Source organism: Podarcis melisellensis (assembly GCF_964234715.1).
Source record: "Podarcis melisellensis genome assembly, chromosome: 4".
Lineage (NCBI taxonomy): Eukaryota > Metazoa > Chordata > Lepidosauria > Squamata > Lacertidae > Podarcis > Podarcis melisellensis.
Window position 1 is genome coordinate 23,048,986 of NC_138531.1, and position 27,316 is coordinate 23,076,301.

General features: G+C 41.8%; 1 protein-coding gene across 3 annotated transcripts in view; it reads right to left on the reverse strand.

The window, feature by feature from the left end:
- Positions 1-360: 360 nt before the first annotated feature.
- The window catches only part of FGF14 (fibroblast growth factor 14), a 297,609-nt gene continuing 270,653 nt past the window's right edge, over positions 361-27,316 (reverse strand). For all 3 annotated transcript variants that reach the window (XM_081908297.1, XM_081908298.1, XM_081908296.1), the window contains exons 4-5: positions 9,675-9,873; positions 361-4,873 (exon numbers count right to left, since the gene is read on the reverse strand). In XM_081908297.1, the coding sequence (XP_081764423.1) occupies positions 4,737-4,873; positions 9,675-9,873 (336 nt within the window). In that variant the 3' untranslated portion in view covers positions 361-4,736. The remainder of the gene's footprint in view (positions 4,874-9,674; positions 9,874-27,316) is intronic.

Genomic DNA, 27,316 nt, shown 5'->3' on the forward strand with positions numbered 1-27,316 from the left:
TCAAATTAGCAGCCTCTCTCCCCAAACCTGCTTTGAAGCAAATAAAAAGGTATCAGGAGATGACACTCTTAATCTTAAACATTTGGGGATAAAATACCTCCATTTAAAAAGTATCACAAGAATTTGATTTTTAAACGAAATACCTGTAGCTAAAAATAAATTGTATTTAAGTATCCAAAGATGGTTGGTGTTTTGTCAGGACATAGTTGAAAAGCATTTCAGTGCAATATAAGAGAAGGCATGTAAGCCAAATCACCTAATGCCATAGCATAGTGGCACTAAGGCAGTGAAAACCTTCCCCCATATGGTAAGAAGAGCCCGCCCCCCTCAATATATACACACACACCCCAGGCAAAAATCTTTATAGCAAGTAGTCATTTATTTTTTTAATGCCTTGATAGTTTGCTATAGAGCAATATAATTCTAAAGAAGTTAAATCAAATTGATGCAGGGAAAAATAATTTCATACAAATACTTTATGTCAGTTTTAAAGTAACTTCAAGGACACAAAATCCTAAAGTGTGTTGCAAACTTTTATATATTACCTCCCTATTAGATCCCTATAAGGGTGTATGAGTGTTGGTGGGCTAGTGAGAACTCCTGTGTGTTGTGGATGCTTCCTAGACAGAACAAAAGGTGGTACTTAATTCAGTATTTTAGCAGGGAATGGGTTTTTTCATGGACTTAGATGAGATTTTGCAGAATAAAGTAAAAAAGTGTTGTTGTTTTTACTGCTAAAAGGATGAAAGGTGCAATCTTATCCTGCTGCAGTCCATCACCCGGATATCCAGTTCCAATGATGAGTTTGGGGTAGGCAAGTTCTAATCCATGCTCAGAGCTCCTTCATCTAGGTTGCCTTTCTCATGTATCTCATCATAAGAAGCTGCTGGCATGAATGGCAAATCCCAATATGCCCAAGAAATCCATCAGGGCAAGCAGGTCTGGGGATCAGAGGAATGTCTGATTTCCCTCTGCAATTAGAACTGCATGACATGGCTGGGGTCTGTCATTACCATATTTGTTCATTGCTGATAATGCTACCTCCTTTGCGGGGATTGAAGCTAAAGCCAACACAACAAAACATGCAAACTGAGAGAATGTGGAACACAAACATGGTGTTTACATGGCAGTATACACATTTGACCTGCAAATACAAATTGATTCCATCACGTTTACTGGTACAGTTCTTTAGCAAGTAACAGACAGTTGAAAAGCAAGTGTTGCTTGACAGAAATTAATTTGAGAGGGAACAAAATGGCAACATGTTGTCCTGGAAAACAGCAAGAGAGGTAATAGATTAAGGAGCTAAAATTTTCTTTGGCATGGTCAAAGGAGAGAGAATTGAGTTTTGCCAAACTATATACATGATGTTTTGTTTATACTGCTGCCAATGCAATGTTACTTTGCACAACTTTTTTGGGGGGTAAAATATCAAATGTTGGGTTGTTGTTTTTTAATATGCCTTCATACAAATATTTTATTCAATATGTTGCATCTGTGTATACAACAAAATGGTAATAAACACAAACTGTACAATGCAGACAAACTCATTGCTTATATGTATGTCAGTTTAGCAGTACATACCAACAGGTCTGATACATATAGCCTACGACATGCAGTTCATCATTACCATCCTCTTCCCATGCAGCAGATGAGACAAGAGACAAACCTAAAGGAGTAACTGAAGCACAAGAAACAATGAATCCTCTCCTTTGTGCTGAAACAGGTTCTCCACTGGTTTAAGACCCTTCCAGACACAGAAGAGAATGCCAAGGGTGACATTGTGTGTTCTACTTACAGTACAGCGCCAACCATTCACATTACAAAAATAAACTCAGCCTTAACATTATATTAGCCACTCTCAACCGGTTGGCTTGGCAACATGAGTTTGCATGTTGGAAATTAAATTGTTGTGTTTCAAAGGATACTGATCCCATTTTGCAGAACTTTGATTATGTCTCATGAGCTTCTCCATAGATGAAAAGATGAAGAATTGCCAGTGCAGGGTAGACCCAACAGACCATACTGCGATGAGTGCAGTCTGGATTAAGATGCAGTAGGGGCGGAAATTTTTTTCTATGCTGGCCTTATAAGATCAGTTGCATGAGCTGACCAGATAGGATACCATCTTCATACTTCCCAGTGCTAAAGTCAACTGTATACCCAACCCCTGCCTCTCCCATTCTTCATCCCCCAATATAAAACTGATTCCAAAATTTTGCAAAAAAGAATGCATTTCACATCTTTTTTATTTTGCTTTCCTGTTTTATAACTTTGTTTTGTTTTAATTCCAGTTGCACAGTATAGAAACTTAATTGTCTATTTAGAAGGAAAGTCAGCAGGCTGCTGGAACTGAGTCTTTAGAGAATAACACAAAACATTTCACATTTGAGAGCAAAGTATGGATAGTTTAGAGACCTTCAGTTTCAGTATTTACTACACAGCCCTTGCGCATAAGTGTACCTGCATGAGAAGGCCACACCACCTGCTGATCACCCTGAACATCCAATTAATGGAGGGGAAGTTGGTCCTTTTTGTCCCTATGTGGTAGAGAACACAAGAGAGTGTTTTGAGAAAGCCACAGGGTAAAAGGATGCTCAGGGTTTATTTTTGTGCACATACCGTTTTCATAGCTTTTAAACACCTCTTTAGTTTCTTCTTCTTTTGTCTTTTTAAGCGCTTGGAAAATTGAGCATCATTTTATGTGCTTCACTCTTCTGGTTAAAAAGAACCAACCTTAAACAGTCTCTTGTCTTAAATGGAAATAAAACAAAAAATTAATTGGTCTGAATGCTTACATTGTATATTTCTACTTAAGCAACATCACATAACCTACTTGGATGTATATCAAGTGTTTGCTTATTAAAATAGAAGCTGTTATGAAAATCTTGTAAGCGTCAAGAGTTAACCAATGTTGAATCTAGTTGACTACCTAAGCAGGCTGAACATTTCAACAGATCATAATTGATGTAAATGTGAAACAATTTTTAAAAGCCATTCTGAAAACACAGTCTCAAAAAATGAAATGGGGGGGGGGGGGACATGAAAATGAACACCGAATAGTCTAATACATGGTTTTCCAGAACTGAGGTACATTTTGGTCCATAGCATGCCTTCTGCTTTTATCAAGTTTTTCTAATCAGCACTTTCGAATTCTTTACCAATTTACTTAACGTCTTAACAGCATTTTTCTCATGTCTCCTAAGACTTCTGGCCATTTGTCATTTCACTTCTCAATTGGCTTCAACCCACTCTTAAACTGATATCCAGGAAATATCAACAGTATTTGTTTTATTAAGCAATCAAATAGTAAAAGTTCTTAGCTTTGTAATTGTGTTAGAATTTTCCTAGGTTCATGTAGTACAATGGAAAGAATACTGAGATCAAGGCAAGGCACCGTAAACCTAGCAATTTGGTGGGCATATATTATCTTAAAAAGCTGGACTGGAAACGTGGTATTGGTGAAATTATATAGAGAGCATTAAACTCTGCATGCTGAGCTTTTTTAGAAAGAAACACAAAGGAACTCTTTAAATATGTCCCATTGAAAAACTTCCCTCTTTTTTTAAAACACTGAAAGTATTAAAGTATATTCTACCCCTTGCATTGGTGCTGCAAAAAAGAACACAGTAACTTCCTTGCCCATGCTTTGCTGAGTAAGAGAGTGGACTACAGCCAAAAAAAAATAAGGATGGGATTACGTTCCATTCATTAAAAACAGGAAGGATTCTATTGTTTCAAAATGGACTTAGGTAGCGCAATTTTCATTCATCTTAATTTTTTTCCTTTAACTTTCAAATAATGAGGACTAGTAGATGAAAAATGAGCCTTAGTTCAGGCCTACAAGGCCTACAGAGTTCTTTGGACCCACTTTCCCAAAAATGTGTGGGTCTTGCTCGCTGGGCAAGGCAAATGTTACCATTACCAGTAAGCCTGTGATATGTATAAAACACACACACAAAAAGAAACTGGCAGGGGATGTCAAACATTGGCCTCGAGAGATTGTTGACCGGCCATGTTTGATGCTTTTCCCTTCTCAGTAATGCCAACCTCAAGAACACACTAGAGAGTATTCACGCCGAATCCCCATTTGTACCTCTGAGACAATGATCCTATTCCTTGACAGGTATAATTCCGAATAGGGTTTTGAAGGCTCCCCTGATTCCCTGATTGCTTTTCAGAACTAAGCCACCAGCAACGTTTAACTCTGAGAGAAACACAATCCCTGCAAAGGAGTCACACAAACAGCAGAGCGAGCAGCCTTGTAAAAAAGGGGGAAGAAGAGAAAATTCATAATAGCACAGGTTTACAGCATCTATCTAGAAATTACTTATTTTGTGTGCTACAAAATTGAACTTAAAACACATGGGTTTCCTGGACTCAAAAGGGGGGTTATGGGTAACTGTCAGCAGGCAGGATATCAAGTGTACTTGTGAAGTATGTCATTCACATGAGGTGTCACAGTCACAGAAAAGATATTAAAAAGGCATTCCATATCTGGTAGGGCATTCCATGGTCTGAGTTCAGCTGGTTAACCAGGTGTCTTCTTTGCTGTAGGAGGAGTTACGGGTTGAGATTTATCCGCTTGCAATAACCTAGTTTGGGACGAGTGAAGAGCAAGCATTTGCTTGCCTCCAGCTGATCCGCAGACACCAGAGTGAGACAGTCTTGCAAGGATAAAATGCTCAGCCGTACTTAAGAGAGCTCAATAAGTCACAATACCCATGAGGATCTGGCTATGTTGTCTTACTCTTGTTAACTGGTTTGCCTCCATTCATTATTGCCGATGCACTTGTGCTTTTACTTGGAGTCACCCCAGCTTTTGGCACTGTTTCTCCAACATCATGCAAAGATGGTTCTCGATACATGGCAACTACATGGGAGAAGAGAAAGAGATAAGATGCGTAAGTAAAATGTGAGAGATCCCAATACTTAAACTCCATTTAACTGAGTTGCTGCTTTATAAAAATAAAAATAAAGGAGTTTAAACACACACACTTGTATAACACTGGTTCTGAAAGACCTACACTGGCTTCCAGTACATTTCCGAGCGCAATTCCAAGTGTTGGTGTTGACCTTTAAAGCCCTAAACAACCCTGACCCTGTATACCTGAAGGAGCATCTCCACCCCCATCGTTCAGCCTCGACACAAGATCCAGCACCGAGAGCCTTCTGGCGGTTCCCTCAATGCAAGAAGTGAAGCTAAAGAGAACCAGGCAGAGAGTCTTTTCTGTAGTGGTGCCCACCCTGTGGAATGCCCTCCCATCAGATGTCAAGGAGATGTGTAACTATACAACATTTAGAAAACATCTGAAGGCAGCCCTGTTTAGGGAAGATTTTCAATGTGTTATGTTTTATTATGCTTTTATATATGTTGGAAACTGCCCAGAGTGGCTGAGGTAACCCAGTCAGATGAGCAGGGTACAAACATGGTGGTGGTTGTCATATGTTCCATCTGATTATATGTATAAAAGTTATGGGGAACTGGAAGCTGGATGAGTTTAAAATTTACAATATTAAGATATGTAAAGCAAGTATTTATGTAGAGGGGGTTAAGACCATTTTAAACAGAGAATGGCAATTGTCTCAAGATGCAGTCTGAATGAGGGACAACTACGCTACTTATAATATGATGACATTTTGATTAGACTCCTGTGATGGAGAAATCCCTTTTGGGTTTTGATATATATTAGCTTCCTACAACACTCCAAATTGCCTGGAGACCAGGCATGCTATTCCCAGATCTGAACCATCCAAGTTGTCCCAGGAAGCTGTCACACCCCTATAGTGATTCCACAAGGCTAATGCACATTCTATCAGCAAGCAGACTAATTAAATATCCACGTGTAAGGGCGGCCATCACCACCCTGATAGTTTTCTTGGCCTATTCACCTTTAGCAATTAACAAACACACTGGGAGGGCCAGCTTTAAAACTAGCTTTCCTAATAACTGGTTCTAAATTGTCAAGGCCAGCACCTCCAACCATAATTGGTTAAGGGTCCCAGTTGAAAAATCTGCCCACTGATGGTGCTATTTTGAAAACACAGACTATAACATTATCAGACTTCCCAATCCTAGGGAAATTGCTGTTCAATGCATTTCCTATAGAGGTGTAGGCACACTGGCTGTTAGTGTTAAGTCAAGCACTGGCTCTGTCAATGCCAAAGTAGGATGGAGAAGTTATGTATGCATACTAAGCAGGGAGGTGGGAAGCCACCACTCTCCTTAGTTCTGTTAACCTGTGCTGTGACATGTGAGGAAGGATCATTCATATCCAATACCCCTTTCCTCCCTTCCCCTCTCAATACAAATACATGGCCATGAGAGGCACAGATCCGTGCATGCTGCTCTTTTTCCATTCAGCATTTTGTTCTGCAAGTAACTTGACCTCTTGCAAGTTTATGTACTTGAGAGAGAGGATATGGGAAGAGCTAGGGTGTGCGGAAAGAATAGGCATTTAACAAATAACAAAAATAATAAGTATGCACAGATTCCCATTTCTTGTGTATGATAGTACTATGGTTCATCTTCACTAAGATTTATGCAGAAGAACGTGCATACAATATGGATCATGCCTCATACTCATAGGAATTGCATCTATACAATCTGTCATTTTGAAAGTATGTTTCCATATTTTCCAAATCATCACTCGCTCTCTATTTGTGAAAATAAAATCCAGAATAGTTGCCACATTGTTCTGTTGGAGAAAAAAATGGTTTTATTGTGGCATAACCTATTCTGGACTAGACCTACAGGGAAAAATAAAATATAAACAATCGGGGCCAGAAGGTCATTAAATGAAAGGGGTAGCAGTAGATCTGTGACATTTCTATGCAGAGCCCAAATGTCTACCCACTAAGAAAAGAGTGAGCCATTTGCAACAGCACTCGCTGGTGGCAACGCCATATTTGTGGCCCTCTCCTTGCTTTCAAAGGGAAGGAGAAGTGAAAAGATCAGCTGCATGTAGTGCAGACAAGCCTGCCTGTGTTGTCACCTCCTTTTGCATACTTCTTTCCCAAAGGCACAAGAACCAGTTCAGTATGATATTTGATTGTGGTTGTTTTAATGCTGCTATTATTTTTGACTACAGTGGTACCTTGGGTTACAGACGCTTCAGGTTACAGACTCCGCTAACCCAGAAATAGTACCTCTGGTTAAGAACTTTGCTTCAGGATGAGAACAGAAATCACGCGGCAGCAGCAGGAGGCCCCATCATCTAAAGTGGTACCTCAGGTTAAGAACAGTTTCAGGTTAAGAACGGACCTCCAGAATGAATTAAGTTCTTAACCCGAAGTACCACTGTATTGCAAACTGTATTAGGAGGGATATAGAGTTATACTAAATTAAAAAAATTTAGTATAACAGAAAAATTTAAGGAGCGTAATCAATTACCTTAAACCAATGGCCAAGCCATAACATAAAATGTGCACCATTTTGTTTAATTTCATTAACTGTCAATTCACATTTTTAAGCATCTTCTGGAAAGCGTGTCCTCCCTAAAAGAGGGCACGTGTTGTGGTGAAAACTGGAGACTGACCCTTTTGTTGTGGGTGGGTATATTGGACAGCCACAACACCCAACTGGTAGGTCCCTCATTGCTGGGTTTAATCTGAGCTTCCTCTTTTGGCTCGTGCATCGGAACACCCACCCACCTCTCCCTATATTTAGGGCATTTTGCAATTGACCTTGATATGCCGTTGTGTGTCATCTGTCATTGGGGCAGGGGCACGGCAGGAATTTTCCTCACTTGGCTGATTGGCTGTTGCCATTTGGGTTTCACCTGTCGCGTAGCAAATCGTCACAACTTGTAAGGTTGCAGATAGGCACTGGTTCAGGTGATAGGGATGGGAGAATGGTCTCGCCATCCCTACGTGAAAGGTATTCCGTTAACGGAATCCACGGACCCAACTTGGTTTGGTCAACCCCCAAGAGGGGGCTGTGCCCGTGCTTGAGTCCAGGGGAGAATCTGGGGAGTGGACATAGCCTGTACCCGGGCTTTCTACCTACCTCAGGTGTTCACCCTTGGCTGACCTATGATAGAGCTCTGGGTCAGTGCTACCTGCAAGGGTGCAGGGAGCTAGTTAAACCAGAGCCTATGCAACCAGGCACTTTCTTTAATCAATAAAGTTGTGGCCTAAATTCTGCCAAAAACCAAACTAAAATTTGAGTCAAATGTGGTTTTATTTAGGGGGGAGGTCTCTGGGTCTGAACAATCGGTCTGAGGAACAATGGCAATAATGAGATGGAATAGGTATAGTGAAATAGTTAAGCACATTTGAAAACTCGTTTGAAAGTCACCACTCCTAAGAAATGACCTCTAAACTGTAGTTCTGTGGACTGGAATCTCTATCAAATAACATTTGCCCACACAAAACTTTCAAGGTTCTTTGAAGGGGGTTGTGATAGCTGAATAGATTTCAACATGGTTTAACTATGTTGTGTGGATTTAGATCAACATAAAAGGGATTTAAATGAGTTGCAAAAAGGGACAATGAAAACCTGAAGTACGGTGGCGATAAGACTTAGGTTGGCAAGATGTGACGGAGGAAGAAGAAACGTAGGTGTGTGTGTGTGTGTGTTTGAGTTGGGGCACTGAATTGTGTGAACCTGGGATGGAGGAAAGGGGTTCTCCCCTTTCCAACCTGTCAGTCACTTTGGAAGAGGGACCAGGGACACCAGAATTCACCTCCAGCGTTCATACGGAATGGGGAACTTTCATGGAGGCTGGGGAAAGCATGATCAGCCAAGGTGAAGAAACTGAGCAGTGACTGAGAGGGAGACCGAACAGGAGGGTGCAGCCTTGCCACCTAAAGCCAGGACTTCCTTTGGAGATGGGAGCAGACCCACTTGTCCCAACAAGTGTGCACTTGCAATCTCAATATTCCTACAAGGAGAGAGAATCTCATGAGCCAGTGTACCATGCCTCATCTTTAAAAGCTTGGTGGGAGGGTAGGGAAATTTGTTGGGACATCTTCCATAGCTTCTGTTCAGTCTTGGATATAGAAATGGGCTGGTCTGGACTTAGCTTTTGTCTTAGCTTTGACTTAGCTTTTATAAGCACTTTCCATTGCAATTTTCATTAAAAAAAATTCATCAGAAATAAAAGCATATGCTGAGATTCAGATCTCCCTCGTTGGTTAAACAAAAACTTATCACAAAGCACGAACCCTGAATTTTTATTCTGAATTATATTTCACAATGCACTTTCAAGCAGAGTGCTCTACATATATTTTCTCAACAATCCTTTCGACAGCCTTGTGATATTTTTATCACCCCCATATTGCAGGTGGGAACTGAGGCTGGTGGGAGAGGAATGGCTCTCTCAAAGGCCACCTATTGAGCCTACGACAAAGGCAAAATTGCATTCTTCACAGCCCTGTCTTTTAGCAGCCATGCTGCATCCGCAGTCCATTTTGAGATGCCGGAAAAGTGCTTTCGAAAGTGGCTTTCCACACTCAAGCCCTGATCAAGTATCACCACCACACGCACAAAAAGCCTTTCATGTGTGCCCTTTTCAAACAGAATGAAGCAATATACAAAATACTCCTTGGAGCCAGGGAGGTGTCATCCAGCAATCTTTAGAAACCCTTGGGAATGATAGAAATGTACCCCTGAAGTCACCCATTCTGTGTGCTGCACAAATATATGCTACCAATGCCAATGCAAAGCTTACCTTCCAATGGCTTCGGTAGAAAATGCGCTGCTGGTTTTGTTTTCTTCACTCTATTTCCTTTCATGACTTGGCCTTCTTTATTGAGCCCCAAGAACCAGGCCCTTCCTGACTCTTGCTGTCTGTAGAGCATTGATGAGTAGATTACATAATAATTTTCGAAAACAGACTCCTTAAACTTGCATTCTGGTGTAAAAAGTTCCTGCGGGGGGAAAGAAAAGATGTTAAGAGGACAATGGCAGCAAGTGTTCTCTCCCTCCACCCCCATTCAGTTTTGGGTTTACTACATTTAAATACAAAAACCCATGTGACATCTGGGGCTTTTAAAAAAAGATCAAACTTCAGTTCCCAGTTTTGTTATTGGGAAACCTTCGGCAATTCAATTCATGCTTATTTAACACATCTGTAGGATGAAGAAGCACAGTTTTAAAATGCCTAGCACAAAAAGCTAAGACTCTTTTGATGAAACAATGCATGCCGTTCAGGCTCTTTGGTTGAATGCACAGAAGACAAATATTTGAACCACATCAACAAAAAGAAAACATGGGAGCAGTAAAGGCACCGCTTTCTTTTATGTTGTGTATATTTCTCCTTGGAGACATCCAAAGAAAATACCTCCTATGTAACTGATTTTTATTTTTTTTAAGTCAACTGAAAGTAAGAGGTGAAAAGGCCTGTGCAGAAAGAGTGTATAGTGATGCCTTGGAATATAGGAAACTACTTTATACCAAGTCAGATCATTGGTCCATGTCAGATGCTGTTGCAGTTGCTCGAGAGTAACCAGGCAGGATTCCGACCTGTCTTTTACAGGCTTTATTTTGGTGCAAACTATTTACAGTGAAGAGCCTCATTAAGTTCATGTCTGGCTCAATCGCTAGCAGAATCCGGGAGTGGTCTGTTTTTGTACCTCCCCCAACATAAAAGTTTCGTCACCCCAAGTCTTTTCCGCCCCTCCTTGTGCATCAAAATACTACGCATGACCGGGGATGGCAGGGGTGTGCTTCCCTTCTCTCCGGCTTGCTCGGGCGCGGTGTTAAGGCTCTCTCTAGCATCCTCTCTGCTCCTTGCACTTCTATCTCTCGCCTCTGAGCCGATGGCAGTTCCCTGACAGTCCATCTAGCTCAACACTGCCTGCAATGACAGCTTTCCAGGCTTTCAGCAGGGAGCAGTCCCAGCTCTACAGGGAGATGCTGGGGATTGAACCTGGAACATTCTAGATGCAAAGCAGATCCTTTGCCAGTGAGCTATGGCCCTTCCCTTCCCCAATAGGCTACTTAACAGCTCCACAGGCTAAATCTGACAGGTGGGCAAGCCACCCACTTGTCAATCAACTGACATCACAAATGACATCATTTGAAGTCTGGATGTCAAAGCAGGCAACATGACACTATTTTGAAGTTACAGATAGGTAGCCGTGTTGGTCTGCCATAGTCAAAACAAAAAAAATCCTTCCAGTAGCACCTTAAAGACCAACTAAGTTAGTTCTTGGTATGAGCTTTCGTGTGCATGCACACTTCTTCAGATACACTTCTTCAGATGTTTTGAAGGATCGCCCTCCCTTTGCATCAGCAGTTGCAGGGAAAGATCCCGCTCAAACTTGCTATACTCCGATTCTTTTTTACAAGGAGAGGCCATTATGTTCCATCAGCCATAAGGGTTTTTAATGCAAAATCTGTTTCCCAACTTCTCCATGCTTCAAACGTCTGGAACAACAGTTCATTTCCTAAGTTACACGGGTTCCAGGCAAAGTTTCTTCAGTCCCTATTACAGGTCCCAAACTGTCCGAAATTCAATTCTTTTCTGGAAACAGGTAAATGCCCACTCTCCACCAAAGCATGGTGGGCTGCCTTGAGATACTGGCTCAAGATCTCTGTTTTTGGCCTGGGGAAGGGATTATTAGTACATTTAACCAATGAGTAGTTTGTCAGCCCATGGCTGAAACCTATGGCCAGAAAAGCCACCTCGACTGGACTGCCATCATCCCTCTTATATCATCTGGGTTACGACATTGCCCTTGAATCCCTGAGGCAAAGGCTTTGGGACACCTCACATAGCGACCTGCGATCCCGATCTTATGTAATTTGCAGCCCGGTCACAGCTGGAATCCTATATGGGTATGACTTTCAGATATCCTCATATCTTAGGAATTTGTCTGTACCTACCTATCGGCATTTATTCACCAAAGCCAGACTAAATGTATTTCTCTCAGAAGTTTTAAATGGCAGACTGAGAGGCATCCCCTATCAGAATAGGCTTTGTTTATGTTCCCAGGACGTCGATTGTACGAAGCATATTCTACTGCATTGTGGGCAATATGAGCAAGCAAGGGACCAACTGATCAAACCCTTACTGGCAAATTTGCTGGGAAAATCTGAAGCCTCCCATATTAAATATCTTTTGGAAGACAGGTCAAATGATATTACACTGGCCGTGGCAAAGTTTCTTTCAGAGGTTATAAGAAACAAAGGTCATTATGCCCTATATAAAACAAAATGACTGCCTTGGTTTCTTCCATCTGTCTGGTCGTTTTAACTGTATCTAGTTTTGAAATTGTTTTTTTGAGTGTTTGGACAGCAATAAAGTTTTTGATCTGATCCTGCTCAGTGCTGCCTTAAAGTGCTTTGCAAATGCACTGTTTGAAACAGCCTGCACTTCTGGTTTAAGTGGGTGGGCAGCCAGAAGCAGTGGGGTAGATTCCACTGGTTTAAAGCAGAAACATGAGTCTCATCAAACAGCACTTTTGCTAAGGGCTTTAGTCACCACTTGCTGCCTTGACTGCACGATCCCATTCCCTGCTGGAAACAGGGTGCACAGCCAATGTGGTATTAAACCCTGTCCGTCCGCCCACCTGCAGTGATGTCAGCTGATGGTTGGGTGGATGTGGTATACAGAAAATGGGCTCACGTTTCTCATCCCTATAATATATAAAGCATGGCTAACAAAGGACTTTTGAAAAGTTAAAAAAACCTTGGGTAAACAATTTCTGTTGCTAAAAGGGACCACTCACAATCATGATTCATTGCCATTCAGTTATATTTGGCTGCTCAGCAACCAAGGTAGCAATAATTATTTCTAGTGCAAAAACAGAAGCTTCTGTAAACCCATTCGTAAAAGCAGCAAAATCTAAAGCTAAAATCCTCCTATTATGCTCAATATATATTATATGTAATTTTAGACTTAAAATCAAATTCACTTGCTTGATAACTTTTATTAAGAATTGGCTTTCTTTGACTAGAAAAATATATATGAAAGAGTTCAATATAACAAAAAACTTAAGTTAAAATTCTTCAAAACTGTAGATATTGAAAAAGAGTGAATAAACTTTCACTAATTCAGACTATAAGTACAATCTCCTGTATCCACCAGAGTTCTTAAAAAAGCAGTTAAATTGGGGAAATGGCCAAGCATCTAGGAGTTGCCAATTTTATTTTAAAATGACAAAGTTTGCCATTAGAGTTTTGAAGATATTTCTCTGAATACTTATTTTGGGTAATAACGAAGGATCAGGCTATGTTGGTAATCTTAACCCTGTGGTAAGAAACTATATTCATTTCCACCTTTTGAATACTTGCCCTCTGTGGAAAAATACATATGTAGATTTGGGCCATTTAGGATTAAACTTTTCTCCTTTTGATAGAAAAATAATGCCACATGATACTACCCACAACTATGTCTGGATCCAAACTTTTCAGTACAGTATTGTGCAAATAAAGACAGCTGCCATATTGTGTAGTATGACCACTAAACCAAATGGCACACAGTCCCTAGCTCATATAAAAGGAACAGATTTCTCTATACTGTATAGATATAGCGAATGTAATTTCCTTTATTTTTGATGCTCACATATAGTTGCCAATGCTTATATAGCTGAAGCAGCAGCACACATTCACAAGAGGAAGATTATCAGCAGGCTTGACAGAACCCTAAGCCTTGCAGAAGTATAACAACCCTAAGGGGCCCCCAAATAATAATAATAATAAAACCTAACGAGGACTGAGCATGCTCAGTGGTCATGGAATGCAGGCTGACTTGTGGGGAAATGGGTGGGAGGTGGAACGGAATGGAGTAACCTGAAGGGGGCATGGCTACCTATCTGAAACAGTAAGTATTCCACACTGCAACATTTTAACAGCACTTTGTTGTTTGTGTGTATCTATCTATGCAATCAGGTGAAGTGGAAGGAGAGAAAATAACATCGATTTACTTTTCAATTTACGCACAAAAACAAAAGCCAGCATTTTAAGTTCAAAGCTTGCATGATTATGAAAATAAGTGAACTCAAAGAATTAATGAACCATGGGTAAGACACTTGAAAAGCAACCACCTTGTTATTATAATTAGTCATTTCTCCCATGCTACTGGAATAAGGGGGGGGGGGACAACCAGGAGGTCCCGGCACTTGTGATACTAATTTGCAATACTTCATTCAATATACAGCAATATGGGTAAGATCCAACCAAAGCTAAGAACCTTTATGTTCTGTTGATTTAAATACCACAGTGTTGCATTTGGCAATGCATTCCTCTTTTTTGAAAATGTGCTAAATAGCCACCCTAGCGTGTACATTCATACATAATTAAAAGTAAGAATTTTAATGCAAGGTTTCTCATCCGCTAATACCTTGGGGGTGGGGGGCCCCTTTTGCTCTTGGTGCTGCTGAAACTACAGCACAATTGTTCATTTTGTTTTCTTTTTGTACTGCTATCACCCATCCCTTCTTTGTGCAAAAGACAGAACAAATAGGTTCTATGAGTGGAGGGTGGGAATCTGATCTGAGCATCCGTCCTCAAACCCACATGCACCAGGAGTGGAAGTTTCCCATGATTAAGTCTATAAACTCAACCAGCCATTTGCTTTCTGGCAGGATCTAGCAGGCCTGCTCATCCCAGGGCTTCATGTACAAGATAGTCTCACTCAGAGCAAATGATTATACCTTAAAGGTAAAGGGTAAAGGGACCCCTGACCATTAGGTCCAGTCGTGGCCAACTCTGGGGTTGCGGTGCTCACTCGCTCTATTGGCTGAAGGAGCCAGCGTACAGCTTCCAGGTCATGTGGCCAGCATGACTAAGCCGCTTCTGGCGAACCAGAGCGGTGCACGGAAATGCCGTTTACCTTCCCGCTGGAGCGGTACCTATTTATCTACTTGCACTTGACGTGCTTTCGAACTGCTAGGTTGGCAGGAGCAGGGACCGAGCAACAGGAGCTCACCCCATTGTGGGGATTCGAACCGCCGACCTTCTGATCGGCAAGTCCTAGGCTCTGTGGTTTAACCCACAGCGCCACCCGCGTCCTGATTAAACCTTACAGAGCCCCAATAAACTACAAAGATCTTCTCTTGAGCACGCTGTTTCGCTTTAAGTAAATGTGCACAGCAGGAGGTGCGGTCCACAGCTTGCAAATAATAATGGAATGGGATGGAAACTAGAAGCAGCAGTTGTGTTCTTGAATTCCATGTGCCCTGGATACCACCCGAGCCCTCATTTAACCTAACCAAGCCTCCGAGGTGCATCAATCATATATCCTCCTCCTGCTCTCACTGTCCTTGGGATTCCCTTGCGAAGTGGCATAGGGAATCCATGACATTTCAGCTGACGTGCACTTTTATTATAAAAGTGAGAAATTTTGAAGCTAGTTAGATGACAGGTGTAAAATCCAGAGAGTTCTGCAGTTTTGCAAAAGTCAGCTGGAAAAAGAAAGAAAGTGATGGGCTGACAAAATATTGAATGCTCTGTCATGTATCATAGGCTGCATTTAACTCTTCTGGAACTGCTACTAGTACAGCTCGCTTTGACTTAAACCTCAATATAACTGGATCAGCGGAGAGTTGTCTCGTCTTAGCATGTTCAGAGGAACTCATAACCCTTGTAGATGACATGATTACTGGGTTGAATTTTTAAATTATGGGGTTTCCCAATTGGCGTTCTGTTTATGTTATCTGTTTTTACTGCAAATCTTTTAAGGGATGTATGCATTTACATTCAACTAGTTTCAAGAAAATTGATTTTAGACTAGCGTTCTTGCTGCAGAGAAATTGCATTTATTCAGCAATAAGGAACGCCACATTTTCCTGGTGGGGAAATGTGATTCCTAGGGTTCCTAGGTAGTGCATCCAGATTCCTAGGGTTCCTAGGTAGTGCATCCAGAACCCTTGAAACTGCACATTGCGTGTGGGGCCAAAGCTCAGGAACTTAGTGGCTAGTGACCATGCCATCATATGGTGACAAGTGACAGTCCAACTCCTTCCCCACCCCATACCCATACAAATTTGACGGCTTTTAAAATGGACTCTTCTACTATTTCCATTTCAGAGATGAACACTTCCCACTCTCTGGTCTCTGACCCTAATAAATTATCTATCTATCCCACTTCCCACTCTATTTGTTCACTAGTAACGCTGATTATAGCCTTTTAAAGTATAAAGGGGAGAAATAACTCCCTCGCCAATGTTGCCCTGTCATTTAATGAACTTTTAATTTGTTCCTGCTTGCTACTGCCTAAAAATGTAGTTTTAGCCCGTGTAGTAACCCATCCCTCTGGCACTAGAGTGCAGAAGAGTGCTGTTTTTAAAAAAAGAAATCTAGAAAGAGCTCTCCCTTGTCACATACTAGAAAAGGCCAATTGTATTTCTACCCAAGTCTGCCGTTCTTTCCATGGAGAAAATATTTGGGGTTCAATCCAGTGTCCATGTAACATGGTACAGTTGTGGAGATGCACTGAACTCTGTCCCCTCCTTCTCCTCCTTGCCACATACACAAGCAAGCAGCCACTGCATCACTACAAAAGAAAGAAAGAAAACAACCACTTTTCTCATAACCTGCCAATTTTGTGTGTGAGAGAGAGTGTGTGTGTGGGTACCACACTACTATGGGGAACGAGAGATCATAGAATTGTAGAATTGGAAGAGACCACAAGGGGCATCACCCTACAATACAGGAATCTTTTGTCCAATGTGTCTCATGCTCTATCGACTAAGCTATCTCTAATATTCTATATAAATAGGGTTTTCGGGTGCTTCCCTCACTGCGAGAAGTGAAGCTACAGGGAACCAGGCAGAGGGCCTTCTCGGTAGTGGTGTCCTCCCTGTGGAATGCCCTCCCTTCAGATGTCTAGGAGATAAAGAACTATACAAGTTTTAGAAGACATCAGAAGGCAGCCTTGTATCGTGGAGTTTTTAATGTTTTATTATGTTTTTATATGTGCTGCAAGCCGCCGAGAGTGGCTGGGGAAACCCAGCCAGATGGGTGGGGATTTGCTCAGGTGGGGTTTGTTCAGGGTAAGTGTGTATTGGATTGCAGCCTCAATCATTTGTTAATTTCACCTGTTTCTTTTCCAGGTAAATGGGTTGTTGCGCAACGAATGTGCATGCCAGACACCATCACACACTCTTCCTCCAACCATGCACTGCATTTATATTTTCTGTTTCTGTTTTACAGAACAAACCCTTCTCAGCATGCCTCTATAACAGAAGTGGTTGTATTGACTTTTAAAATTATTTTATTTTTGTTCTGCTTCAACATTTTGTGCTCCACCTTCATACATAATAGCCAATATAGCCACATTGGCTATTATGTATGTAGCCACATTGGCTATTATGTATGAAGGTGGAGCACAAAATGTTGAAGCAGAACAAAAATAAAATAATTTTAAAGGTAACAAAAAGTAACAAAAGAATCACAATTGACAGTACAATCCTATATATCCCCCCTCTATATATGTGTGTTTACTCAGAAGTAGGTCCCAATTAGTTCTATGGGGGCTTACTCCCAAGTAAGTGAGTACAGGATTGCAGCCTAAAATCTAAAATCACAGTAATTAAAAAAGAAAGCAAAATGTTGGAAAAAACAACAATTTGGTGAACACAAACATGGCCTTCTTAGTGCGGTCACAATTCAGAATATAGTAAGGACAATGGAGCTCTCCCCTCCTCTTGGCTTACCTGAGGCATGCAGTGTACATGCACTGCAGCCCTCAATTACAATAAGAGGTTGGTGTGCATCTCCCATAGAAGGATCCATCTGTCTCCAGAGCCCCAGCCTGCAAATTATTCCTGCTCCCAAGGAACTTGCAGGCTAGGGCTCTGGGGAGGAGAAAGACAGGGAATGTGGAAAGTGGACACGAGCATCCCATGGAAAATAGCTCATTGAGTTTTGGTTCATGAACTCAGTTCTACGCTGTGCACTCCACTACTGGCAAATGTATTCCTTGTTTTATTTACAAAGGAAAAAAGGGGAAAGCATTCCTCACTGAGCAAAGTTAGAGAGCTTCCCATCCATTCTGTGTCGACAACACATGGTACTATTAGCTCAAACGGAGCTCGCAATAGGTTCGTGCTCTCTTTGGTGCTAGCAATTGTTTCCCCATACCTCCCTCCCCCTCCCGAAGGCTGCCTTTCATCCAGAAATAAACTGAACACCACAAATCCTGAACCAGGGATTTCATCTTCTGCTCCTGTCAACAATTACAAAGAAGCACAAATGTTAAGGAAGCCTCCTCTACCCACACGTTGTCTGCCTCTTGCTTAGCACTTTGCAGACTCACAGCTTTTTCAAAACACCCACAGTCTGCTTACCTCTCTCACATAAGTCATCAGCATAGACCTCCATTGAACACAAGATGCTTCAACCCCGCCTTTCAAAAGATCATTAGATAACTGTTCCAAAAGAGTATCATAATATGGATTTCTTGTGGTTCTAATATGATGCTGATGATGATAACAACCAGTATGGTAATAATTCAATTTCTTACCTGCCTTTAACCATGAGGTCCCAAGGAAGGTTACAACAATTTTAGAGCGTGTTTCCAAAAACATACAAAACAGGCAAGAAGTCCCGCTTGCAAAGGCTAAGTGGGAAGCTCATTTTATGCTCCTATTTATTTATATCCTATCTTTCCTCTGGACGCAGATGGTGCTGTGGGTTAAACCACAGAGCCAAGGACTTGCCGATCAGAAGGTCAGTGGTTCGAATCCCTGCAACGTGGTGAGCTCCCGTTGCTCGGTCCCTGCTCCTGCCAACCTAGCAGTTCGAAAGCACATCAAAGTGCAAGTAGATAAATAGGTACCACTCCGGTGGGAAGATAAACGGCGTTTTCGTGCGCTGCTCTGGTTTGCCAGAAGCGGCTTAGTTATGCTGGCCACATGACCCAGAAGCTGTACACCGGCTTCCTCGGCCAATAAAGCGAGATGAGCGCCGCAACCCCAGAGTTGGCCACGACTGGACCTAATGGTCCCTTTACCTTTTTATCTTTCCTCCAAGGAGCTCAGAGTGATGTAAATACATCTCCACCCCAATTTATCCTCACAACAACCCTGTGAGGCAGGTTAGGCTGAGAATGAGTGACTGGCCCAAGGTCACCCAGTGAGCTTCATGGCTGAGTGGGGATTTGAACCCTGTTCTCCCGGGTCCTAGTAGTCCAGCAGTCTAACCCCTACTCCATGCTGCATCTTATTCCCTTGCGGCAATGTCTCTGCCTGCTCCTACACCTGATGTGACATATGATGGAGAAGGTAGGCATGGTTTGTGAGGAATGGCCTTGTGGGTCAAATTGGGATCTGCGCTGGGCCTAATTAAGTCCACAGACTGGAGCATCCACTGGATTTAGATCAGTGTTTCCCAAACTTGGGTCTCCAACTGTTTTTGAACTACAGCTCCCACCATCCCTAACTAGCAAGTCTGGGAAACCCTGATGAGCCGATTAAATTCTAGACACTTATTTAAGAAAGATGCTATAATCATAGTAGAATAAATCTCAAAATAACGATCAGTATTGCACTTACAGCAGTGCATAGTTTATTAAGATACCTGTTCATGAAATTATTTAACAAAATATAAAATTCAGTTTATAATTTGTTTTATTAAAATGAAACCAAAGTGTATCCATGAATAAATTAGTTTGCATTGATCACGGCTGGGCAGGTTTCCACTTTGGTTATGGCACAGAGGGAGGGAAGGTTATGACTTTATTAGTCAGAACTCGCAGTGAATTAAACGGAACATATGTAGCTTGGGAAATTGTCTAATTTTCCTTTTCTATAAGGTTCAGCGTGTTCAGTAAAGGTACCAAGGAAACTGATACAGCATCCATATTTTGCTGGATATAGGTACAAGGCAAATCTCTTGATACAAATATGGTTTACACACACTAAAAACACTGATCTTAATAAGCTGGCTACAGATTAGTTAAATAAGAGTGCTTTGGTCTAATCCGATTTGCAGCAGGATTCGCAATTTGGTTAAGCTGAAGCATTTTAATTTAAGCTGATTTAATCTCATTCAAATCTACAGAGCTAAACCGGCTTAAACCTTAGCAATTTAGCTCAGCTGGGTTAAGGATGGAGCTTGTTATTCACATTACTGCCAATGGAACAAAACAAGTTAAATTCTAACTACTTGTGTGTGGGTTGGGCTGCCCTTGACCTTAATATCCTACAGATTGGCTTAGGCTGCAATCCAGGCCACACTGATTGGGACGCGAACTGCACTGAAATCAATGTGTTCAAGAGCCACTCTGGGCATTGCAGCAGGCTAGAAGAGAGGACAGGCACATGACAAACTTGTGATCCTTGTGTAATGCCCAAACTGGGGGCCCACATATCTCCCCGGTGAAAAGAGGCAATATCTCCTGCTGCATATATGAGTTGTCACTTGACCTGTTACAAAGCATCCCTCACTCAGAATGATTCTCTTTCATCCTCCACAATCAGGATGGAGTCATCCTTCTCTTCGTGCACCATGCTATTCCATGTCTGGTCTTACATAGCCAATAGATTTGTTTTCCAAACATATGCTATTAAGATAAGAGAAACCTTGTTGATGGCTGGGCAGGCAGTCAATAAGGTCTGGTCACCTGGGAACTTGCAACTCATTTGGAGAGTTCTTCAATCCACATTTGTGAAGGGATCCTTTAGTCAAGGAGCAAGGAGGATGGTGGAGAGGCAAGCTACCGACTATGATAATGCTTCCCAGAGACCCGAGAGAGTAAGGAGCACACAGGACTGGTCGAGTCTTGCCTTTACTGGGACTGATTTAGCAAGCTCCAACGAGGAGAATGCTGGAAGCTCATAAAGGCAATAGGAAATGTGTCAGGCTCCTGCTTAAAATTCGTTAAATCTTACAAGAAAACCATTTAAAAAGTAGATGATGGGATTTGCAGGGGCAATCAATAAGAAGGAGAGTGCTTTCTTAAACCCACTGCAATACCATTGCTTCCCATTTACAAAGCCTCCCCTGTCGCATCCCACCCACCTCCTGCCACTTCATTTCCACAAACGCCCATGGAAGCCCCATGTTTGCTGCCAAATGTGTAGTTCCATCCTGATGGCTCCTTTGAAAGTACACATAGGATCATGCTGTTGGCAGCAGATGCAATGTTACCCCCAACCAATGCTTGTCTTAGGAAAACCCACACCGATTCTTTTGATATGCTAAATATATTATGGCAAACAAGAGGGAGGCGGGAATGGAAGGAAAAGGAAGCATTAACAATGAACCCACTTGATGTATAAAGGCAGAAATTTTAAATGCTACCAAGCCGGCCCAATCATGCTATATAGCTTAGAATGCCCACTCAGAGTGGACATTGTCTGCTTTTTACAATTTTTGTTTAATAAAATTACAAAACCTTTTCCCTCTTTGAAGATGACTTTGAGAATAACATTTCATCCACAGAACATCTACTCGCCAGGAACACATTACCAGCCACTAATGACATGTGTTGCAGAGACAGTAGCTAGTTCAATGAACGAAACTGAGAACAACATTACAAGCAGATTTCAACTTTTATAACTTGGTGAAAAGCCACAGGTATGCGCAATTGACAGTGGTTTTCTCTACACAGCAATATTTGCTTGATAGTCATGCATCTTCAGAAAGATAAGTATAGTTGACCCTATTCCCACTTCATTCCACTGAGCAAAGATCTATGTGACTTCTATTTAACACTGAAGTGTTCTTCGCCCATTTCAAAATGTATGCAAGCAATTTCTCTTTGATGAAGTTACTTGATCTCCTCAGCTACAAAGAAGTTAATGACGCATAGCTTGCACTGTATGCCCAGAGTGCAAAGCATTATGTAGGTTTTATCTCAGAGACAATGCAATGGGGCTTATCAGTAGTCCCATTACAGAAATTAGAAATTAAGGGCAAAGCAGGCTGAGGGCAGTTCCAGACACGGGCTTTCTCAAGTGATTAGTCTGCTTTCGCAGGTGACCAACTTTTCGCCAATCACTGCTGGTTCAAATGAGAGGGCCACCGTGAAGGAAACACCACGAAGGATGATGCGCAAGGGGTGAAGCTGTGAGAAGTTTGGACAGATTCCAAAAGCAAGAAAGGTTTGCAGCATTTCCAACAAGTGACATGAAGGAAAGCCAGAGATTCAGAGCTTCAGCGCAGAGTTGGTGACCAGCTGTCCCCGGACAAGGTGCAAGAATCTTTTGTGCTAGATTCTGAGGTGGAGGCACACCTGGCTTCCATCCCCTTGCATCACTACCTCTGCCAATCCAAAGGGCTACAGGAAGGCACACCCCATTCTCATGCACATTGCTAGTAATGGGTCCTTTTGCACCAACTACAGAAGCATCTGTAACCTGAAGCGTCTGTAACCCGGGGAACCACTGTACTTGGGAGGAATGGGCTGTGAAAGTGGTTACACACCATGTTTAAATCCTTTGCTGTCAGGAAAAAAACACCTCACTGCAGCTGAGTGTTTCGCCATTGCAAAGGCTTAAACAGGTCGGCTTCGTGCAGTGCCTCTGTGAGCATGGGGCATCATAAACACACCAAAGAAAAGCTCCCTAAAGAAATCACCATGGATGTTTGTGAATCTAAAGCAGAACAGAGCCGATGCCGTATTGCTTGCATACAGATTTGGTTCTGAAGTATTTTTTTTCCTCCTTCCTGATTGATTAGCAGGTATCATTAGACACATGAATTGCTCCATCTAATCAGATGATAAAAGATTATTCATGTGATGAGCTTATAATTTGAATACATTCTGAGTGGCATCATCAAATGCTAATTAAATTCTAGACTTTCCTTTTTTATAATTGGTACCAGGGGAGTATTCTACACATAATTTTGAGTCAAGAAAAAAAAAGTCCTAACATCTTCTTTTAATACACGTTTAATTGCATGGTGCCAATTAAGGCACAGTCATCCCAGTCCACATATGGTGCTTATACCAGGAGACCCACATTCTTATGAAGAATATGCAGTGGGGAGACATCTACCTGACTGCCTATTGCAATGCCATTTTCCTGCTAGACTAAGAGCTCAGGTAGGTTAAGATAACCCTGAGATAGACAGATATAGGGATGGTATACAAATTTAATAAATAATAAAAATACATAAAAGCAAACAAACAGGTATCCTGGTTTCTGAGACTACTCATAGCTTGAATCAGCTGTAGAGAACCTCAAGCCCACAGGAACAATTAAGTACACGATACCTCCCAGTTGGCTGCAAAGTTGATGCCAGAGATGGTTATCAGGTATGGTACAGGTAAACTTGGCCTACAGGAATTGAGGGAGAGATAGATCCAGCCCATCAGGTCTCTTAATTTGTTCCACAAGGCTGTTTACCAAGCCACATCCACCTGCATTATATGTCATTGTCAATGCATTATATGCATTGTATGTCAGAGGATTCAAATGAACAGTCTGTCTGTCTGTCTGTCTGTCTGTCTGTCTGTCTCTCTCTCTCTCTCTCTCTCTCTCTCTCTCTGTGTGTGTGTGTGTGTAAAAATACTCTGTGACTTCATTAGCTCAGTTACCCGCTTGCCTCTTCATCTGAATACATGCCACAGTTAATATACTGAAAAGAACATAGTCTTCATATAGGGTGGGAGAGATATGTCTTCAAAGGTCAAAGATGACTCAAATATACATTGCTGTGGCATTGGGGAAGTTTCACCATGATCAATATTTGTATGCAGTTCATATAAGAAGTTTCCTAACTCCCACATACCATATTGCCCCTCCATTTCAACACAAATGTAAGAAACAGAATTAAGTGCTGTGTTCTATTTTCTAACCATTTTCAAATTTTGAAGCCAGCATGTGGGCAAAGCCCACATCCAGTTTCTAAAAAAGTCTTCCCCTAGTTGAAAGAATGATTTCTAAATTGAATATGTTATATGTTAATGACGGTGGTGATGGTGGTGTTTGATTACTGTGGTGGATAAGAGAATACTTATTTCCATAAAAAAATACTTAGCATGTATAGAGCACATTTATAGCATTAAACCCATTTTGTATAACATCACCACAGCAATCCTACAACAGGTAGACCTGTATTACCATCCTTGTATATTAAATGGGGTGGTGGCTTAGTTAGGGCTGCCAAATAGATTTGTGACTGAATTGAGATTTGAATTAGGTTTTCTATCTAACAGCTCACAATTTTGTTACATGAGTTCTGTATCCTACTTTACATACATGTCTTCATTGAGCCATCCAGTAATGAACCCAAGATCTCATTCCTAATCAGTCACTTCAAGTTCAGACCTAAAGAACATATATATATGTGGAATTTGGATATCCCCCACCCCCATTTTGCATCACTTTATACTGGCTTACATTGAAGCATTATTTACATAAATAAATGGGAATAAAATATGCTGTTCTTGAGTCTCCTTCCACCCTCAAGCTAATGGATTCCCACGGAATGATGAATTCATAGCTACAAGACTAACAAATGGTTTCAACCGTCTCGGGAGTCTGGGCTCAAACTCACAAAGGTATCTTATGATGGGTGAGTACTTAGTCTGCACAATGAAGTTCAAAGACATGAATAGCCTCTTTCAGTTGTTTCAAAATTAGTATTACACACCAGTTGGATGTTTCTGAATGGGGCCCATTTTATTCAAGCAGAGTTAATTGCAAATGTCAGATTTCCTCAAAGCACATCTGCAGCAGCCAGGTCCCCCCTCTCCTCCCTGTCATTTTTTGCTCAGATGCCCTGAGGAACAGTTTCTTTCGAAAGTGACCTACATTATGGCAGGCTGGCTGCTACAGCTGCAGGGAGCTATCTTTTAAGGTGGTGTCAACTGTCAGACTAATACTGAAACACCAGTCCCTGGCTGTTAACTTCTCCAGGGATGGTTTCTGGGAACCCTCCAGTCTTGCATAAAAAGAGCCAAGTCCAGGAGACAACTCCTTTTGTCCATTTAAGAAAGGGGGGGGGGAGCTGCATCACATATATTGTGCTTCCTTTTCTGTAATGCCAGTGTTATGTTCTACTAGCAAGCAGCTACTTGGCTGCCAAGTAGCAAATGTCAGATATGTTCTTAAGCAACAAACAGAGTAGAAACTAGTGACAACAGAATCTGTCTATATTTCAGAAGTAGCCATTTCTCTCTCTCCCTCTCTCTCTCTCTCTCTCTCTCTCTCTCTCTCTCTCTCTCTCCATATATACACCACAAAGATACAGCTTTTGCATTCATGTTCCACCTTTCCTCCAAGGTGGCATACATCAGTGGTGTGTGGTCAGACAACTAGGGGGACTAAGCTAGTCCCCTAAATGTTCCCCTGGCACCAGCTTCTGGCTGGCTGGCTGAGGCATGATTCTCTGATGGCTCCAAGAGCCCTTCCACCACCTTCCCAAGATCCGCCTTGCTTTGGGAAGGAGGCAGTAGGGCTCCAGCATCCTGTCAGAGACCTGGCTCCTCTTTCTCAAAGCCTGGGAAGCTTTTGCTCAGTTTAGGGGGGCGGGCAAGATGCTCACATACGCGACATTGGGACATGGCAATGTCGCCCCCCACCACCGCCCTTGCAAGCTGGTGCCTGTGGCCCTAACCGTTCTCCTACAAAAAAAATTCACTGCATGTCACTGGCATATATGGTTGTTGCCCTCCTTGTTTTGTTAGTTTCTGTTTGCCACTGTGCAGTGCTTTGGAGTCACAAGACTCTGTTTACATTCCAGAGACATTCCAGGCTGTTGGAAGCCTCATGGAAGACAGGAGACAGATGTGACGTTACTGGTTTCCTGTTCCTTTGTTTTCCAGTTGCTCTCTGCTCTCACAGAGAGAGGATGTATTTCTTTTCTGCCTGCGTAGCTTAGTAATAAAACCTAGCAATGTAGCCCAAACTTCTCATCTCTTCCCTGTGCTGGAAACTCTGCTGAATGGGGGATGTGCCTGGAGCCTTATCAGAGGCTCAGGTCGTTAATCACGTTGGAGGGTGATTCCGGAAGAGTTGCTCGATCGAACGCAGATTCTGACAGTTTTATCCTCATAATAACCCTGTAACACCTTACTTAGACTGTTAGACTGAGGGGTGGTGACTGGGCAAAGGTTACCCACTGACCTCCATGGTTAAGTAGTACACTGGTTTCCCAGGTCCTAGTCTGCATAGAAACACCCTCAAGCAGTGAACCTGCTCCATTCTCATAGGGCAAGTGCAACGCCAATTAGAACAAATTGATCACCCACTCTCTTGGCACAGGAACCAACCACTAGCTGCACCTCCAATTTTCAGTTTATTGTTTAGTGGCCCCCATTCAGCTCATTACCACACCCAATAACTGGTTCAGCACCTTCAGCACCTCACCTGTTTGGCAGTTCAGCAGTGTGGCTTGGAGGACAAGGCAGCCCCCCTCCCCCTCAATCACTGGGTTTGCCAGGTTCCAGTTTCAAGGGTGGAATGCTATAGCTGAACTGGTGACCTGTTTCTAAATACAGGATAGCCTTCAAATACCTTACCCTCAAAACGTTTAGATGGCAGACATAACAAAGTTACTGTAAGAAGCAGATACTGCCCTTGTAATAATGAAGAGGTGGAGTCAGTGCCACATGTTCTTTTTAATGTAGTTATCAGTGGGCTAGAGAAACTGATATTTTCCACTTTACATAGTCCTTTCCAGGTTAATCATCTGAGTCATTTTAGTAGAGGCCTTTTTAAAAATTCACTGAGCAAGTTGCAAAATTTCTAAATATCACTATTTCCCTTAGACAATGTACAATTGCTTTCCGATTTATCTCTTTCAACTACATTCATGTGTTTTTTTCATTCTGTAGCTTCTTGTTTGTGATGGTTGGGCTATAAATAAATTACATTTGCATTAGGAACAAGTGTATACGTATTTTCAAACCGCCTGTTACATTCTGACTTAAAATTCAGGTGTACATTGAAAAAAAACCTCTTAGGTAAACACCCCCAAAACGTAATGTATGAAAGGGCTCATTGGCAACACAGTGTAAAATAAATAGGACTAAAATTGGAGGGGGGGGGGAAATAATTGATAATATGATCATTTCAGAACTTCATTTTGCTCAGCAACAAGCTGTATATACATGTAATAAGAGTTCAGATGTCTCAAACCTGGAAGGCTTAGCAAACATGTCTGGGGGCAGAATTTTAATTCAATATTTTCCAGACTGATAGGAGGAGAACAGGAATGAAAATGATCTGAAAAACTTAAGCAGCAGTAAAGTATTGTTCAAACATTGTTCAAAGTAAAACCATAAATAATGCACAAGTATTAAATGGATGATAATTGGCTGGAAAGCTTTACTGCAAAAAGAAACCTGGCATTTATGGATAATATGCTTGAGAATGATTTTGCTACAATCAAAAATGGCAAAATAGCCATTGGGCTGTTTCTTCAGAGGTATCATACTGAAAAATGCTGGGTATAATGGTTTTACTTTGT